The sequence below is a fragment of the Mustela putorius genome, unplaced genomic scaffold (genome assembly GCF_011764305.1).
Source record: "Mustela putorius furo isolate JIRA1106 unplaced genomic scaffold, ASM1176430v1.1 tig00003845_pilon_pilon_pilon, whole genome shotgun sequence".
Classification (NCBI taxonomy): Eukaryota; Metazoa; Chordata; class Mammalia; order Carnivora; family Mustelidae; genus Mustela; species Mustela putorius.
Genome location: NW_025421998.1, coordinates 92,612,166 through 92,631,106, shown reverse-complemented (window position 1 = coordinate 92,631,106; position 18,941 = coordinate 92,612,166). Strand labels below are relative to the sequence as shown.

The 18,941-nt window shown below is 47.8% G+C and overlaps 1 protein-coding gene and 2 long non-coding RNA genes across 11 annotated transcripts in view; 2 read left to right on the top strand and 1 right to left on the bottom strand.

Annotated features, from left to right (window-relative positions):
- Nucleotides 1–1,473: 1,473 nt before the first annotated feature.
- LOC101679021 lies at nt 1,474–5,438 on the top strand. Its single transcript, XR_198641.3, has 2 exons — nt 1,474–1,771; nt 5,264–5,438. It is a non-coding gene; the product is annotated as an uncharacterized LOC101679021 (long non-coding RNA).
- Nucleotides 5,439–8,239: 2,801 nt separating this feature from the next.
- Nucleotides 8,240–10,613, bottom strand: LOC123394836. Of its 2 annotated transcripts, none has more exons than XR_006609556.1 (3): nt 10,567–10,613; nt 8,815–8,985; nt 8,240–8,727 (listed from the first exon to the last, which is right to left on the bottom strand). It is a non-coding gene; the product is annotated as an uncharacterized LOC123394836 (long non-coding RNA). The 2 variants fall into 2 exon arrangements; XR_006609555.1 differs by lacking the exon at nt 10,567–10,613 and adding an exon at nt 9,370–10,559.
- A 224-nt stretch (nt 10,614–10,837) lies between these two features.
- HIPK2 (homeodomain interacting protein kinase 2) overlaps nt 10,838–18,941 on the top strand; it is a 180,285-nt gene continuing 172,181 nt past the window's right edge. For 2 of the 8 annotated variants that reach the window (XM_045063049.1, XM_045063047.1), the window contains exon 1: nt 10,838–11,255. In XM_045063049.1, coding sequence (XP_044918984.1) covers nt 11,237–11,255 — 19 coding nt within the window. In that variant the 5' untranslated portion in view covers nt 10,838–11,236. The remainder of the gene's footprint in view (nt 11,256–18,941) is intronic. The other 6 variants (XM_045063048.1, XM_045063046.1, XM_045063053.1 and 3 more) reach the window with 3 other exon arrangements.

Sequence of the window (18,941 nt, the reverse complement as noted above, 5' to 3'; positions counted from 1 at the left end):
GTGCTCCTGTTTCTGGGCAAAAGTAGTGCAAAGGGGGCCTACACAGCCCTCTCTTCTCTGCTCTCCGCCAAAGAGAACCCTGAAATCTTCAGCCCTCATATTTCTTTTTTTAAAAAAGGTTATTTATTCATTTGGTGGAAAGAGAGAGCGAGAGAGGGAATACAAGCAGGGGGAGTGGGAGAGGGAGAAGCAGGCTCCCCACTGAACAGGGAGCCCAATGCGGGGCTCCATCCCAGGACCCTGGGATCATGACCTGAGCTGGAGGCAGACACTCAACCACTGAGCCACCCAGGTGCCCCAGTCCTGGTATTTCTGCCCTACCTCCTTCCTTCCACTCCAAAGGCAAGGTAAGAATTTAAGTCAATCTGTACAATCAAATCTTGGGGTGCCTGGAAGAAGAAAATGAAGTCTGGGTACAATAAAGGATGATTTAATAATGCTTGTCCTGCACTATGAACTTGAATTGCACTTAGTGTTCCAGAAATGCAAAAAAAGGAAAGAATAGAAAAGAAAAAAAGAAAGAAAGAACTGTCCTTGATTATGGCAGTGCACTATGACCAGATTTCATAGGATTGAAGATATCATCAGGAGTTGCCCTCTTATAGCATTTGTCCTTTGTCCATCAGAGCACTGGTCATACCATTGTGTGTTGCCTTTTCTCTCTCCCCATTAGATTGCAAGTGACTAGCACAATGCCAAGCCCATAGTAAGCCCTCTAATGAATATGATGAGTGACCAAATGGTGTAAAAGAACTAAATCACCAAGAGGCTAAGAGATTTGTCCATGGTCAGAGAACAAGTACTATGTAGAGGCAGACATTGAACTTGGGTTGGCATAATTCCAAAGGCCATGTTCTCAGCCATTGCCTGTTGGGTGGTGAGCTCTAGGAGCCCCAGTCTGGGTCTCTCTTTTCACCGTTGTATTCTCAGTAAATCCCTGTTGAATGAATTTCTTAATTTCTTTTTCTAAGATTTTATTTAATTAATCAATTAATTTATTTATTTAGAGTCAGGGGAGGGGCACAGGAAGATAAAGGGAGAGAATCTCAAGCAGACTCAGGGCTGAGCACTGAGCCTAATATGGGGCTCAGTCTCACAATCCTGAGATTATCATCTGAGCCCAAATCAAGAGTCAGATGCTTAACCAACTGAGCCACCCAGGCGCCCCTCTGTCAAAAGAATTTCTTGAGTGAGAAACAGAAAGACGATAATAAGAAATAAAGGAAAGGGGAGAGAGATTATGCAGATGAAATCAAGAGGATGGAAAACAGAGAAGGAAGAGAGGAGAAAGAAAAATAAGACAAAAGAACTCTTTGCCACCCAGCCCCAACTCAGAGGCTGGTGCATTCTGGTCTTACTCATTGGCCAGGGTTTTATGAAGCTTCCAGTATATGCTGGGAACTGTTAAGATACTCGGGACACATCAGTGAATAAAATAGACAAAGACTCCTGACGTTGTGGAAATTGCATTTTAATTGGGAGAATCAGACAATTTTAAAAAACAAACTTAAAAGATAAATAAATCATATATGATGTTGGAAGATGTAAATACTATGCAGAAATAGCAGAACAGGATAAGGACAGGGGTTCTATCTTAGAGCCCCGTATCCACAAGGGGTTTGTGGCTAGAGTTCAGGGGGGTTTGTGAACTTGAGTGGGAGAAAAATGACTTCTTTATTCTCATTAACCTTAAACTTCGAATCTGACTGCAGGCAACCAGACACCTGAGGGATTGCAGTGGCTCTGAGTTTGTTCCCAGTGGAAGTTACAGGTATTTTTTTACATTATATCCTTACCTTGAACTATTGTTTCTACTCCTCACTACTTTGTAGCTATTGGACCTTCAGTTCCATCAAGTTATTTAATGTATCAATAAAGAAACATATATTTGGTAACTGTATCTCAGTGTTAGTAGTTTCTTTGGTAACTTTGTGTGTTTTTTTAATGCATTTAAAAACAGTGTTGCAGGGCGCCTGGGTGGCTCAGTGGCTCAGTGGGTTAAAGCTTCTGCCTTCGGCTCAGATCATGATCTTGGGGTCCTGGGATCGAGCCCTGCATCGGGCTCTCTGCTCAGCAGGGAGCCTGCTTCCTCTCTCTCTGCCTGCCTCTCTGCCTACTTGTGATCTCTCTGTCAAACAAATAAATAAAAATCTTAAACAAAACAAAACAAAACAGTGTTGTGAGAAGCAGTCCCTAGGCTCCACTAGACTGCCAAATGAGTTCACAAACCAAAAAAGTTAAGACCACCAGGTAAGGGGAAGTAAGGTGCAGTGGAGGACAGTGGGGGAGAGGCGATAGGCTGCAATATGAATAGGGTAAGCGAGGTCAATCTCATAGCTAATGCCATGTTCATCCTCAGCCGGCCCTGGCTTTGCCCTGAGCTCAGACTCAGGCTCTGGGCAATGCCAGCCTATTCCCTGATGTAAGAACTCTGGCCCTTCCCTGCTCCCCACCTTACCCTCTCAGTGGTTACTTGCCACAGGATTTAACATTTGGAAGTTTGGAATCAACAAAATACTGTCAAAAGAGCACAAGGAAATCCAAGAAAAAAAAATATAAATAATATACATATTTATAGAAGTATATATTTATTTTATTATTTAAAAATATTTTATTTATTTATTTGACAGAGATCACAAGTAGGCAGAGAGGCAGGCAGAGACAGAGAGGAGGAAGCAGGCTCCCTGCTGAGCAGAGAGCCTGATGCAGGGCTCGATCCCAGGACCCTGATATCATGACCTGAGCCAAAGGCAGAGGCTTTAACCCACTGAGCCACCCAGGTGCCCCAATAAGTATATATTTATTTTATATTTAATTTATATATTTTACATAATATATAATTTATATAAAGTCTTTAATTTATATAAATTTAAATATATGGATATATAATCATATAAATATTTAATTTGTATGAATTTAAATATATAAATACATGTTATAGTTATTTATATTATATATTTATATATTTATAATAATTATTACACATGATAATTATATATGTGCATATATATGTATATGCATGTATATTTAAATCTCTGTTGTTCTGCCTTCTATTTAAACATCCAGCTCGGCCAGCCAAACTGGCTCAAATCAGGCAGGCAGTATATGTCTCCTACAGAAAAGATAAGCAAATCAGCAGTTTCTGAATGTTGATTAAGTGTATCACCTAGGGCAAATGGAATGCAAGCTGAAGATACTGCCATATTTGTAGAGAAATTCTTTAAAAATTCAAATTCCTCTCACACATACAATGAAAATGCTCAGAATTGTATGCCAAAGATCTTTTGTTTCTTAAAAATTACACTTCGAGGCTGTTGAAATATTTTTAAAGAGCTACACGTGGACTATGATGAAACACTATCTGGAAATCACAAAATTAAATTCTTCTTTATATTAATTAAGATGCTGTTAGTGGCAAGCAGCAGGAGGCCCGGCTAGAGGTACTGAATAAAGACCTAGCTTCTCTCAACCTGGAAGTCTGTGGCTCACCTCCGCGATGTCAGGACTCTGGGCTGGCACCTCTAACCCTAGAGGAAACCACACCGCCCCTAAATGGTTGGGTCTCTCCCTTCCGAGTGTCAGCCTTTTGCTTCTTAGCTTCCCACACCAGTGGGTGTCCATATTGGTGGCTGTTGAGTACCTCTGTTTTGAGTAGTTTTAAAATGCAGATTTCCAGGCACCCCCACCAGAGATTCCTGAGTCAGCTGGCCTGGGGTTCTACACAGGGAGTATCTTTAGAAAGTCCCTTTGGGGTTTTGATATGGGTGACCCAAGGCCCACACTTTGAGCTCTGAAGAGGGAAAGTACCCTCTTCCCATGTGATCTCCTCGCTCCTATGAACTAGCCACCCCTGACAGACCGATGGCTCAAAAACATTTCTCTCTCTTACCGAGAACTCTTGGCTGAGCTCCAGCCTCCTACACTCACTTGGCAAATGAGCATCCCTATCTGCGTGTCTCACAGGCACCTTAAACTCAACAGGTTCAAAATTGAACTCGTTTTCTCCCCACACCTGGTGCATATAGAATAAAGGACAAATTCCTTGTCTTGGCAGCACGAGACTCTGCCTTTTCTTCCAGCCACATTCCTGATCACTGCCCTGGCTTCATTCTTGGTGTATAGCAATATTCTGACTTCTGACAGATCCCAGACACCCATGGCTTTCTACACGCTTTCTCCCTGCCAGGATTCACGCTCTTGGGCACAGACAGGCCATCTCCTCGCTCCCTGTAAACACACTCTCTGCCATTTGTCCCTCTGTGCTAGCTTTTGACAATGTGCATCCTTTTACTTCTGCATTCACTATAATGTATTATACTCTACCTGGTGGTTTTGAACTTGAGCTCCTTGAAAGTAGGGCCGGTGGCTTATTCCCTTTTATACTCCCAGCTCCTGCTCTAGACTCTAACACATGGTAAGCAGGCAGGCACTGACCATTTGATGAATTGAATTTCTTGGTGGGCAAAAAAAAGAAAGAGAGAAGGAATGGCCAGGGAGGTTGAAAGGAAATTTTAAAAGGGCACTGTTATGAGAAGTCAAGGGAGGGGATTGATTCCAGAAGGATGAAGGGATTAACAGTGGCTAACTAATGTTTGTTTAGAGATCAGGCAGGGAAGAGGCCAAGAAAGGGCCCTGAATTTGGCATGGGAGAGGTCACAGGCAGCCTCAGATGACGGGCGTCCAAAAAGCCCTCTGCCATTGGGGCCATCCCCCTCCCCCCAGGGGTTGCCACATAGGGGCAAGCTCTTTCCTGCCCATGGGAGGGAACTCTACCATACAAAGTTGACACAGCCCAGAAATGCATGGGTCCACTGATTAATCAGCGAGTTAAGCTTAACTTGGCTTAACTGGATCCTCAGTCTTTTGAAAGAGCTCTCCTATGCCTACTCTCTTTTCTGTATCCACTCGGGCTGAAGGCTTCTCCCTATGCTCTTTCGGCCTAGTTTGTCCACATTCGGCCTGGACTTGATGTCAGGCAAACCAAGCTATTATCCATCTCCCCTCATCATGGAAATTTCTCTGCAGAGCTGGAGTGCTTCTGTGAACTGCTTCTCATGTGCAAATCCGTCCTAATCTGCCATTTCCAAAACCTCCAACAAAATCACCCCATCTTCCTGTGCTCTGTTCACACTCGTAGGCTCATGGCATTTATTCTTCTGACAATAACTCCTTTCTATCGAGTACTGTTCCTGCCTCTCTTTGCCTTTCCTGTGTCCCCAGATCAGGTGTCTGATCTTCTTTTTTTTTCTTCTTCTTCTTCTAGGAGCAGAAGCAGAAAATGAATGATGTTTCTGTATTCCCCTGAGTTTGCCAGTGCAACTTCTCCAGGATGGCCATTTCCACAGCTTCCCTTCACCCTGCCAAGCCTTGCTCTACCCTTTGCCCTTAAAGCTGTCGTTCTGATTGTTCCTAATTTAAATGCAATGTCTACTATTTCACGTCTTCTGTCAGCATCCTGCCCTGCCAGTGAAGACTTTGTTTGGGGGAGTCATGCAGTTGTCCAACTGTCTATTACAAAATATCCCATTTAAGCTAAGCAAAGGTGTAAAGCCAAAATATGATGTAATTTCTTTAGAATACCTAAAACAAATGTAGGTTGATATTATGACTTGCTAAGACGTGAATCATAAAAGGGAAAGAGAGAAAGAAGGAATTGTGTGTGGGATAGGAAAATGCACAGAAAAAGAAAACGAGGCAGATACATTGGCAAGAGAGAGGAAAAACAGACATACACAGAGCCAGAGACCAAGAGAGAGGCAGGTTGTTAAAAGATCCTGAGAAAGCAAACCATCTCTTCCCAGGCATATCCAAAGGCAAGACCAGAGGCTTCGACACAGAAGGACCAGGCAAGGAAACCAGAGCCTTGCCTATCAAGTCCAGATACGATACAACCTGCACAGGTATCACACTACAAACACCCAGAGAGTGATAACAAGACACAAAGACCTGAAGATATACACCCCAAAGACAAACATCTACATCTTATGGCCTTCAAGGTACTGGGATGTTGCGCATTTTCACAACGGTAGGCATAAATGAGAAAAGATGTTTGTCATTTGCCCTATAAGCAAAATGAACTTGAAACCAGGTCAGAAACCCCACCACCACCACCATGTGTGGTCAGCCCCGAGGAAGATATGACTCATACCATTTGTCGAAAGACACACTGAGGAAAGGTAACGTAGATGGCTACCAATTCCTCTCCAGTTCTCTTGTGTTCGTGGCATTTCTCAAAAGGCACTAAAGTTACGTGGCCTTTCAGCAGCATAGAGTTCCATGCAGTGCCAAAGGAAAAAAAGAAAAGGATTTATTAAATGGGCAAATATTTGTAAACTTCTAAGAATACTAAGTTCGAATGTGTTTATTAAATAAATGTAATGTGGGGCATACTAACCTAGCCAAATGCGCTAGCCCCTGGAGCCAGGTCCTTGTCTTACCCTGAGACTTGGGTCGCACGGTTTCTACCAGGAATGCTCTCTAGCGCCCTCTTCTGGAGCCTCGATAACCCTCCTCTCCCTCTATTCTCAAAACACTGCACGTTCTTTTCCGGTTGAATTTAAGAACCCTCCATTTCACCAAAGTCACAAATGTAACCTTGTTGCTAAATCCAATGGCTGTCTCCCCCAGTCGCATGTCTCATGTGATCTCTCAGCGTGGAGCACTGCTGACCACACCTTCCTTTGTGGTGGGTGGTCTTGTCCTAAGGACATGGAGGTTGTCCTCCTGCTTCCCTGTCCTCTCCTCCACAGGGAGTTCTTTTTCCTCTTCCCTCACTTCAGATACTGGTGCTCCTTGGGGCTGTGTCTCAGGTTCTGTCCCCTTACTGCTCTCACGCTCTCCTTCAGGGGCAGTTTGCTGTTAGGTTTGTATCCTGATGCCACATGACTGTGATCACAGGAGGGAAGGGAGACAGAGAGGTGTATCAATCTGCCCATTCATGAGAAAAAAAATCTAAATTCATTTAAATAACATTTCCCCACCTACATGATGCCATGTATGCTGGCTCAACGGAAAGTTCTTTTTTTGCTTCAGTCAAGCATCACACAGGTAGAGTTTACTCTTAGCGGTCTAAAGAAAAGGCAGCCATCTTGCCTGCTTGTCTCCATCTTGTTTTCCTTTCATGGGACTCACTTTCCATACCCAAGGTGGGCCTGTGGGAAGCAGTCCACCTTTAAGATGTTTTCAGGTGACACAAGTGATCTTTCTTCATTTTAATTCACCTTCTGTGGGGGGTTTCCTAGTTTCCTACCACAGACCGTGTGTCCTTAAGAACCAAAATTTATTTTCTTGCAATTCTGGAGGATAGATGTCTGAGGTGAAAGGGTCGGTAGGTTTGGTTTCTTCTAAGGCCTCTACCCTGGCTTGCTGATGGCTGCCTTCTCCCTGCATCTCACATGGTCTTCCCTCTGCATGTCCGTGTCTTAATCTCCTCTTCCTATAAGGACACCAAACGTATTGGATTAGGGCCCACTCAAATGACCTCACTTTAACTGCATTACCTCTTTCAAGACCTTATCTCTAAATACAGTCACGTTCCAAGGCACAGGGGGTGTGGACTTCAACATAAGAATTTTGGAAGGACAGAGGGGATATTCCAGAGAGAACTACTGCCTGGAATCACTCATGGCTTGACAGCAGCTGGGACAAGGTGAGAGGCAATTACTAAATATGAAGCAGGGCAAGCCCTAAGCTGAGGGACATCCAGACAAGTATACCATGGACTTTGCCTCAAGATGCGGCCAGCCCAGTTGTGGGGAGAGGCCACCTCCAAAGAAGAGGAAAGTCAGCCATCTAGGGTTGGGTATGCCATGTGACAGCAGAGCATGTGTGAGAGGAACTGTTATGGGAGCCTAGAAGAAGAGAGAAATATCCGTATGACTGGGGCACCTGGGTGACACAATCACTTAATTTCAGCTCAGGTCATGACCTCAGGGTTGTGAGATTGAGCCCCACGTCAGGTTCTATGGTGGGCATGGAGCCTGCTTGGGATTCTCTCTCTCCCTGTCCCTCTGCCCTTCCCCACTTTCTCTTGAAAAGAAAAAAAAATCAGTTACATGGGTCACATGGAGTTTTTCATAATAATAACAACAAGCTTTTATTTATTTTTTTTTAAAGATTTTATTTATTATTTATTTGTCAGAGAGAGAGCAAGCGAGAGCAAGCATAGGCAGAGTGGAAGGCAGAGTCAGAGGGAGAAGCAGGCTCCCTGCGGAACAAGGAGCCCGATGTGGGACTTGATCCCAGGACGCTGGGATCATGACCTGAGCCGAAGGCAGCTGCTTAACCAACTGAGCCACCCAGGCGTCCCAACAACAAGCTTTTATTGAATCTCTTTTATCTGCCAGCACTCTATACTAGCTCTATCTCCAACCCCACCTCAGGGGCCATGGGGAGCACTATACAAAATAATTAAAACCCAGCTCTTAGCACTGTGCGTGCTGCAAAGTTGCACACAATACATGGGGGCTGCCATCACTCCCCAGATATTTGGGCAGGATCTAGCCTATGCCAGGCAACATGCTCCTTGCTGGGGAATTAAGATCAATGTGGCTTTTGCCCTTGCTGAATGGGCAGTTTAGAGATCTCCATCCAATATGGTAGCCGCCCGCCACATGTGGCCGTGGAAATGAAAAATCCAGTTCCTCAGGCACATTAATCACATTCCATGTGCTCAGCAGCCACCAATGGTTATGTTTCCATCCATGCAACGAGTTCTGTTAGGTAGCCCTGGGAAGGGGAAGAGAGACAATACATGTATAGTAAATGTCAGGATAGTCTCTTACAGATACAAGGGAAGAATGCTGTTCTCCTTACGATCTCATAGTAATGCTGATGCAGAAACTGCAGCTCAGAGAGGTGAAGCAATTTGACCAAGCTCACACAGCTACGAAGTGGAGGAACGGGGCTCTGAACCCAGATCTATCTTCATCTCACGCTGCCTCTGGCTGTTTTGTGAAGGACCCAAGTCGGGCACAGGTAGAAAATCTGGTGAAAGAGAAAAGACAGAGAAGGCGCCCTTGGTGGGAAAGTCGCACCTTGGGCAAAGGCACAGGTGGGCAAGGCTGGCGGAAGACCGCAAGGGAACCAGTCCTGCTGGAGGCGGTGACTTGCTGAACTCGTGTACTTGGGATGCTAATTCAGGCCTGCCTGCCTTGATTAAGAGCCAGGGAGCTGGGTACCTGTCAGCAGAGGTTGACTCCGTGAAGGATGTTAGCAGGAGCACAGCAGGGTCAGAACTGTGTGTTAGGGAAGTGGCAGCACTTAGGGTGAACTGGCCCGAGACCAATTAAGGACAGCAGGTGGGATAGAAAGGAAGGGGTGAATGAATGGTGTGAAGCAGAGAGCACCAAAGGGGCCAAACGATGTTACCTTAAGAGTGAATGGTGTGCAATACTGGGCAATGCACTTGGCTTCTAGGGGCCTCCCTTTTTCGGTTCTAAAAGGGAGGGCTGCCCCAGACGGTGTTTCCAGCAGTGGTAATCTAGGATTCTGCAAAGGTGAATAACCTTAGGCTAAGAGAAGCAGTAGGGAGCGCTGCACTGGATATAGGGGTGAAGAAACTGGCAGAGTCAAAGGTCACCCTAAGAGGAAGGGGGAACTATGCACTTACCACCCAAACTAGCTAAGTGTATGAAAGGGCTTACTTTTGGGGGGGAGGGGGTGCCGTCACGGGGTATGGAGGTTGGGAAGGATAAGAAGTAGTGAGAAAATCATGGTTGTTTTTAAGAAAGTTACAGTGATCGTTACTTTACAGCTCCCACGGTACAGATTTTAAACTTTTGACCCTTGACCCACAGTAGGAAATAAAAAATTTACATCATGGTCTGTACAGTTGTCCAGTATATACAACTGAAACAAAAGGATTCTGAAACCATAGTGACCCTCACTAAAGGACAATGGATTCTAATACTGTCGCTTCTACTGCATCGCATTTTTTTAAAGGGGTCGCCATCCACGGAACCAATTTTACGATCAGTTAATGTGTCGCGACCCACAGCTTCAAAAACACTGCCTAAGCGTGGACCCGAGTCTTCTTATGTGGGAGGCGACGGCAGGGCATCCTTTCAAAGAATCCAGGAGGGAGCTGAAGTGAACCGGGAGAGACTCCGGGCTGGGGAGTTTGGAGGATGTTTAGTTGAAGCCCCGATCGGAGCGCGAGGACCAGGGCAGAGGCCTGGGAGCCACCGTCCAGGCGGCAGAGTCGGGGGCCCCCAGGACTCCGCGGCCGTGAGCGCGGCGTGCAAACCCGATTCCCGCAGGGATTCGGCCACCACCGGGGCCGCCTGTCTGGGGCGTGCGCGGAATGGCTCCGCACCTCCGACCTCCCGGGCGCGCCAGAAGCTCCTCCCCTCACTCGTCCTCCCCCCGAGGCCGGCGAGCGCCCACTCCTCCCTCCATTCATTCCACACCTAGCTCGGAGCGAGACGGCTGCACTGCCCGCCCGAGGCGCCCCCCGCGCGCCCCTCCGCTCCCGCCCCGCTCGCGCGCGCACACAAACTTCTGGCTGCCCCCGCCCCCCCGCGCGGCCCGGCGGTCCCCGGCCGGTCGGAACTGCCCCGCGCGCACCTTGCCCGCGAGCCTGGCCGCGGCCCCGAACCCCGCCCGCGCCCCCGGCCCCGCCCCGCCCCGCCCCGCCCCGCCCCGCCCCGCCCGCGCCCGCCCCGGCCCGCCGCTCCTGCCCTCGGCTCGGCCTTCCCCGCCTCGCATCCGTGCCATCGGCGCTCGATTGCGCGCGGACTCCGCGCTCCGCGGCTCGCTCGCTCGCGCTCGGCCCGCCGCCTCCGCCCCCCGCCCCCCGCCCCCGCCCCTCCTCCCGGCTCCGCCCGCCCCTCCTCCGCCTCCCGTGCAACTTTTGCCGAAGCCCCCACACACAGCCATGCTGAGCTGAGCTCCGGCCGGGCACTGGCCGCGCGCTGCCCGCCCCGGCTCCCGCCCCACCGCGGACCCGCTCGGGGGCCGCGGCCGCCCGGCCCCTCGGCCTCGGCCGCTGCGCCCGCCCGCCCGGCCGCCCGGAGCCCCGCGCAGGGCCCCGGCCGCGGCGGCGGCGGCGGCGGCGCCCGGCCCCCTCCCCCGGCGCCGGCCAAGTGAGGCGGTGATGCGGGCGCTGGCGGCCCCGGCTGCGCCGAGAGCGGAGACACAGGCTCAAGATGGCAGATTCCGACTGAGGCTGGGGGGGCCGAGCTCGCGCGCCGCGTTCCCTTCTCCGTTGCCATGAATCGCGGACACCCCGGCCCCGATGGCCCCCGTGTACGAAGGTAAGGGGCGCCCGGCCCGCCGACCCCGCTCGCCCAACGCCGCCCGGCCGCCGCGGCCCCCGCAGCTTTGTTCTGCCCGCGGCCCCTCGCCGGGCAGCCCCCGGCCCGCAGCCCCCCGGGCGCCCGGCCTCCGGCGCCCCACCCCCGGGGCTTTAACCGGCTCCCGACCCCTCCCCGCCTCCCCCTCCTCTGCCCACGGAACGGCCGGGATCCGGAATTTAACAGGATCTTATTTCCAGGGTGGAGAAAAGGGGCTTTGGGGGGGGGGGGTGCGAGGGTGGGCTACTGCCCGAAGAAAAGAAATTGGGAGGGGGCGCCTGGGAAAAGACAGACCCGTGACTGTGCTTTTCATTTATTTGGAATAAATAAAGGTGATGTGGTTTAGCTTTCCTCCTCCCCCCCCCACCCCCCAAGAAAATTACCTTTAGGGTGATCTTTCCACTCTGTCCCCACGGCTCCCCTTTCCACTGCTCTCCACTCCCTCCCCACACTCCTTTATTCTCCGCGAGCCTCCGATTTGGGGGGGCTGTCGAATGGGAATGTATGGGGCTAGGTGGTGAGAGGGGGGTACGGAGGAAAAGTCCATTTCAGACCCAGGCAGAACAATGAAATTGGCTAAAATCTCCCCGCATTAGCGTGTGTAAGGGAAAATATAGTTTAGGTTTTCAAGTCGGGGCGGGGGGGGGGGGAGCGGCCGAGACGTTTTCCTCGGTCGGTCTGGGTAAACCTGCGTGGTGCACCTTCACCTGGCATGGGATCGTTTTTCTCATTTGACTCTTTAGGAAGAAAGAGAAGAGCGGAGGGCAAATGCACTCCACTTCCCCTTGCCCTTCCTCTCTCTCTCTCTCTCTCTCCGGTTTCTCTTCAGTCAGTTCTTGTCAGCTTCCAGCCAGAAATCAAACCAGAATCAACTAAGTTTTTACACTTCGGTGTGTTTTTGTGTGCTTGTAGTAGAAGGAATTTTAAACCGAAGGGTGCCCGATTTTTTTTCAGTCATTTCGTCGTGAAAATGTTTTTCTCATGAAATCATTGAAATAGCAGCCTTTACATACTTTTAGCGTTGGTCCATCTGGCTTTCTTTTGGTTTTGTTCCGATGTTCTGTGGATGAAATGGCAAATGAGAGGGGAAAGGGTTTGTGTGGAGCAGAGAGGAGGGGCTGGGAGAGGAGGTTTTAATCCTTCTATAAATCCCGAGAACAGTGCTGGCGAGTGAGACAGGGAACGCATTAATAGTTTTATCTCTGTTACAAGAGGCAGATTAAAAAAAAAAAAAAACTTATCTGAAAAGAAAATCTGTTATTAGTTCCAGGGCTCCAAATGAATTTGGTTTCTGGATGGAATAAAGTTACCAGTCAGGCCCTGGATAATGAGGCTGTAAATAACCTATGGACTGTAAATATTTTTTTTCAGACTCTCTTAGAAACAAAGGGGCTGTTTAGAAGGCAACAGAGAGATGTTATTCCAGGGTCTTTCCTCTTTGATTCTGAAGAACACAAGGTCCATTTAACCATTCGACAAAACAAAACGAAATTTCTGATCACTCCACCAGGCAGAATAGAACGAGCCGGTGGCCCTGTGAACAGGGCAGGAGAACCCATGTTGGGCAGTCATTGTTCGTCTGTGTCTATGGGAGGGGGCTACAGTCAATGCTCCCACTGTCTATGGAGTGTTAAAATGAAACAATTTTCTCTTTATTAAGTACCTCCTTGAGACTCCCTCTGCTGGACACTCTGCGTGTGCATTAGGGAGGGAACTTGGCATTGAATTCAGAACTATAGTAAACGCTGCTTTCCGTTTTATAAGGGCCTGGGTACGTGCGTTTGAGATGTATTTTGTCAACTTTATGAGAAGCCCATCTCGGAAACTGTGCGGGTCCTCTCCCTTTCCTTTCGTTCTAAATCCATATGGAATGCAGGCCATACCCCCAAGGCTAAGACTTGGCACTCTAGTTGGACTACAGTGTTCTTTCCGTGCATTACACAAGATAAAGAATTGTGGGTGGGTAAAGTGTTAAGGTTTAAGCATAATCGTGGATCTCAAAGGTCTCGGGAGCTCACTTGTTTTTCTTTGCAGGCTCCGTTCCCTGTTCCAGATGACCTACCTGGTCACCTCTTTCCACCCTGGGTTTCGCTCAGTCTTGTCTGTGTGCTGTCTTAACTGTTCCTACACCTCATACCCTTCGACTCTGCTGGAGTTTCCCTGCCTCTTTATCCTTAGTTCCCTAGGCTTCCTCCTCTCCCTTCCCAGCCAGTCCAGCCTCCCCGGGCACAAGCTCAGGCCTGGGTCTTTTGGAAGGAGACTCTTGGTCATGCTCTAAAACAGACAGGTGACCTCTATAAAGGATTGTGCTGCTGGAACCTACATTCACTTAGTGTGATGAGTGCATCTAAGACTCTGGTGACCTCCTTTTTCCCTCCTTGGCGAGATCCACTGGATTCAGTGAGCCTGATTTTTACCATATCCCCGTCAGAATGCATGGGCTCCCGCTGTGTATCCTGAAGGAGCAGGGCTTTTCCTGGGGAATTCGCCGAGAAGATTCCTAATCGTTTTCAAGCTGCCACAAAAATCAAACATGGGGTTCTTCTCAGGAGCAGTATAATGACAGGTGAGGCATTTCAGCTGGAATTCGGGAGCGCACTCATTCCTTGAATGGAGTGCACTTGCCCCAAGTTGGGATACTGGGTCAAGGTCTGAATGCAGCAGTGGGGCCTTCTGAACTGCCCACTGTTGAGGGAGAAACGTGGTCTTTGAAACAGGGTATGTTTGATAATACACTAATGGGTAGCAAAGTGTTACCAGTCTCCTGCTACTTGCTTTTAAGGTTAGGTTTATAAATAGCACATTCATTTTCAGTAACTTGGTACTGATTAAGTTAGACTTTTTAAAAAAGGTTTATTTTCTTTAGAAAGTTAAACATTTGCCCTGCGATTGTGTTTACTCCATCAAATTGCTTAGCAAGCCTTTTTTTCAGTATGTAGTGCAAAGGCCAGCCACACAGAACCACAGGCCTATATTGCCATGGGTTCTGAATTAGAGGACCCTAAAATCCAAGTTAATCATGTTCCGCCATACCCGAGATGTGTCATGTCAATTAGTATTGACTTACACAGTCCCACTTCCCCAAACTCTAATACTCAAAGTTGTCAGATGGGTCTGAAGACACCTACCAAAATGCCTACCAAGAAATGGGTTCTGAATCATCTTCCATTAAAAGAATTTGATGACACATGTTCTAAAATATCTTTTCCTGTGTTTGTGTTTTATATTTTTAAAATGAGTAAGTATAAATATTGTTTTCATTCTCACTACTTTTGAGCAGTGAATCAAGGCTCATTAATTTTACCCTCAGTTCCGGACAGTGTGGTCTAGTACTGGAATCAGAGAGACCTGGGTTTGAATCTAGCTGTGTGACTTTGGGCATGTTACTTAACTTCTCGGAATTTTGTAGTGTTTTAAGCCTCATTGGGCTGGGCAAGGACTCCATCAGAAATGAGTGCCTGTGAAGTGCCTGGCTGTCGGAGGTATTTTGTTAGTTTGTTAGGCATGCGTTAAATTCCTCTATTTTGGGGGGCTGTTTACAGGCATGATGACTCCAGGGAAGGACTAGCCCACATATAGTTTAGAAAACCAATAATAGCAACATTTCAATTATTAATCTCCTGCTATTTCCCCCTCCAGTTTGGGCACCAGCAACAATAAACCCCCTATGGCCACAGAAGAAAGAGCCTTTTTGACCCCTTCTGTGACCTTTCTAGATTTCTATTCCCACTGAGTTTCTGCTGGTTTCAGGTAGAGAATTTCTCACATTCTGTGCCACTTTAAAAATGAGGAAACAAACCGTTAGAGCAGTTTCAGGAGCTGCAGCTGTGCCTCCGTGAAAGTATCCCGAAGTAGGAAAGATAACCTTCGCCCCTGACCCAGATCCATGCCCCCACCCCAGGCAGGCCCGGAGAGGGAGCAGCCAGAGGTGGCTCCCCCAGGACCTCCTCAGAGGAGCGGCAGCCACTCAGTCCCAGGCCAGGGTCTGGCTCATCGTGTATTCAACATAGTTTTCCTCGAAGAAAAAATGTGGTGCCTTATGCAAGTTACAGCTGCTTCTAGTCTTCATACTTAAATTTTTTTTTAAATGTTTCATTTCTCTTCCTTCCTCTGTAGAGACTAATCTTGGGGAACCACCTTTGAAGTTTATATGAAACAAAGTAGTGATGATCAAGAGGGTATGCTATGTAACCATTTTGTATTGTTCTCTAAACGTGTAATTTGCCAGAGCTTTCTGGTAGTCTTATGGTGGCAATTCGGGCACTTCAGGCAGCTATCAAAAATGGGACTCAGGATAATGCCAGCCGACTTTATATAACCACCGATAGAGTGTGAACCCCAAAGGCCCAAACTCGTAATAGTTCCAATTCATATGGCAGAACTCTAGTAGGGGGTGGGGGTGGGGCGGGGAAGAAAACTGAAAAGCTGGTATAGGAAGGTCTTTATTTTTCCTCTAAAAGAAACTGAGACGTGAAGTTTGCAGCACAAAGCATGACCGAGGCTCCACTTGGTCCGTGTTGCTCGCTCCAGTTCCGTGAACTCACGGTCCTAACAGATCCCTGAAGTGAGTGCTGTCACCCCTGTCTTACAGACAGGGCACCTCTTGAATGACATCACCTGCGAGCATTTATGTAGGGTCCCTGTCTTCAAGGAATTCAGGGGCTATGGGAATTGAGAGTCAAAAGTACTTCTGGGCTTTCCGGACAGTGGCCTGACTCAAGCTGGGATGTGTGTGTGTGCACGTGCCTGCATGTGTGCCAGTTTTGTTTTGTTTTTTAAGATTTTATTTATTTATTTGACAGGCAGAGATCACAAATAGAGAGGCAGGCAGAGAGAGGGGAGGAAGCAGGCCCCCTGCTGAGCAGAGGGGGCGGGGGGGGGGTGGCTGGATCCCAGGACCCTGGGATCATGACCCGAGCGGAAGGCAGAGGCTTTAACCCACTGAGCCACCCAGGCGGCCCACGTGCGCCAGTTTTTAATTCTCAACAAACTAGTGTTTCTTCAGGTGTAAAGGGAAGACCCCATTTCCCTATTTTCTCTGGAAACAATATATATATTTTAATTTGGACCAAACAAGTATTTTGGAATGTTGGAAATTCCTATTACAAGTTTCCTTAGAAATCACCCTCTCTAATTACCATCTCTTCCTCTTTCATTACTCACATTTTGTATCCTTGTAAACGCAAATATGTTTCTAATTTGCACACACCACTGGGAGGATTCGTTTTTGGTATTTAGGGTCTTGCGTTCTGGATGGACCCCTGCCTTATTTGTGGGTGTTGGAGAATTTTTTAATTCCTGGCTTTGCTGCCTAGCTGCTATCTTGTATTCCAGGTGGTTTTGTGGTGCTTATTAGAAGGGATCTAGATCCGGAGGGTCACTCGGCAGATCTCTCAGGGAGTTGTAGAAGAAAAGCCAGCTCGGCATCTTGGGAGTTTGGGACCCAGGGCAGGAGAGGACCTTGGGGGAAGTGTAGTTCATCCTCCTGCCTTCAGGAAGGTGAATGTCCATGACTTTAAATTGACAGTTCGCCGAAACAGTCCCCTGCCCCCAGAAAAGGCCACACTAGGAGCCCCCTCAGTAACCAGTTCCAGGATTCTGGTAACCCAACTGCTGAGAAATTCCTGGGGCTGCCTGATTCTCACCTGCCTGCATTCAAACCTGTTTTCTTTTACTCAGTTCTTTCCCCTAGAACCTTTCATGTATTTGGAGATAGTAAGTGAGTCTCTACAGCCACTTCCTCGTGGAGCCTGTTCTGCGTCCTCTCCCTCTGAGCTGTCTCTAGTTTGTCCACATTAAAAGGAAATGGTGGTGGTCGAAACCGAATACAGTTCTTTAATAATGGTCTCATTAGTACAGCGTACACAAGAAAAATGACTTCAGGGTTCTTGCATCATTGTGAACCCCTGGAGGGGAGAACCAAATCTGATTCATCTTTGTATCCCCCACAGTAGCTGGGCAGTTCGTTAAAGCTAGTAGCCCTTTGTAAATATTTGCTGAATTGACTCTTCCTAATACATCTAAGTAATAACTTCCATTACACCAGCCCTGGGTTGGTGACCAACAGTTGGCTTGCTCTCACCGGGGTCTCTGTGCCTTCTGCACATGCCTGGCCCGCCTTCACCCCAACAGTGCCACCTTCTGCTTGACTCTGAATGTGCTTGGTCACTTTGAAGTCACCCCTCTACCTCCAGCTCTTTAGAACCTTACTTACTGTCTCCTACAGAACTGACAGAATGCAGAGGACTCACGTATATGAAGCTGAACAGCTCATCGAAAGAAGAGAAGAGAACACACACAAGAATTTTGATTCCGTGTAATATCAGTTCGCCCAGGTTTAGAAAGGAAAGTTTGTCAAATTCTTTGGAGACTCTGAGTCAGCTAAAGCCATACCTGTTTTTCCAGGTTCTCTGTGACAAGTAAGCTAAGTGTTCATGAGAGTGGCTTCAAGTCAGCCTTAACAGCCAGGATTCCTCCCTGTCTTTGGTCTAAAGCCAACAGAAAAGGCAGAAGATACTGATGGACAAGGCCATTCAGCCTATGGCTTTCTGACGAGGGATTTTACCATTAGGAAGTAAGCTAGTGAAATAGTTGCCAGTTAAAAAAAAAAAGAAAGAAAGAAAGAAAGAAAGAAAGAAAAAAAGGCAAACCTTGAAAACTGCCACATAATTTTGTGGTTTTTACAGCCACTTTATTTCTGCACATGGCATTGAAGAGATTTGTAGTGTTTTGAAAGTGGTCTGTTTTAGCAATCCTTGCCTAACTTCTTTTGCTTTCATTCGTTCTGATTAATTAAATGCCACTGTGTTTAAGCAGAATGAAGATGGATTGACTCTTTGATGTGCTAATGCTGTAGACTTTCTAAAACCTTCCCCGCCAAAGCGCTGGGTGAGCGCATGAGGGCCTTCTCCTTCAGGTGTGCGGCTGTGTGCCGCCGCCGTCCTCGGGGAGAGAGCACCATAGAAGCGGCCCTAACTTTGGTTAGAAAAGCACTTTGGGGTCACATACTTTCCAGATTGTGTCTGCATCCTGATGCCATCAGGTCGCCTCCTGTATTTTTACTGTTTTCCTCCTTATCAGTATCACCTCAGGGCTTCAGCCTGTGGAGTTGTGATTCACAACATAAAAAGATTTTTCCTGTCACTGAGTGGCTCAGTGGGTTAAGCCTCTGCCTTCAGCTCAGGTCATGGTCTCAGGGATATGGGATCGAATCCGGCTCTCTGCTCAGCAGGGAGCCTGCTCCCCCCCCCCCATCTTTTCTGCCTGCTTCTCTGCCTACTTGTGATATCTTTCTCTCTCTCTCTGTCAAATAAATAAATAAAATCTTAAAAAAATAAAGGTATTTTCCAAGAGCTTGTCATAAGCAAAGGGATCCGTCATGCCAGTTCTGTGTGGAACTTCTGGTTGCACAGGGCATTAAAGAACAAATTTTAATGGCAAGTGGCCCGGCAGTCCTGTGAAAAGTCTTCTGGTAAGGAGATTTGGAAAACCCTGGTTTATTGCTGGTTGTGGAAGTCCATGCTTCCCCCCCCCCCTCTCCCCCTGATGAAGAATTTACAGAGCTCTGACAAAAAGCAGCATGTAAATTACCGAAATTGTGCGGAAAGGCAGCACGTTACACCCTCCTGGGTTCTGTGACTGCACTTC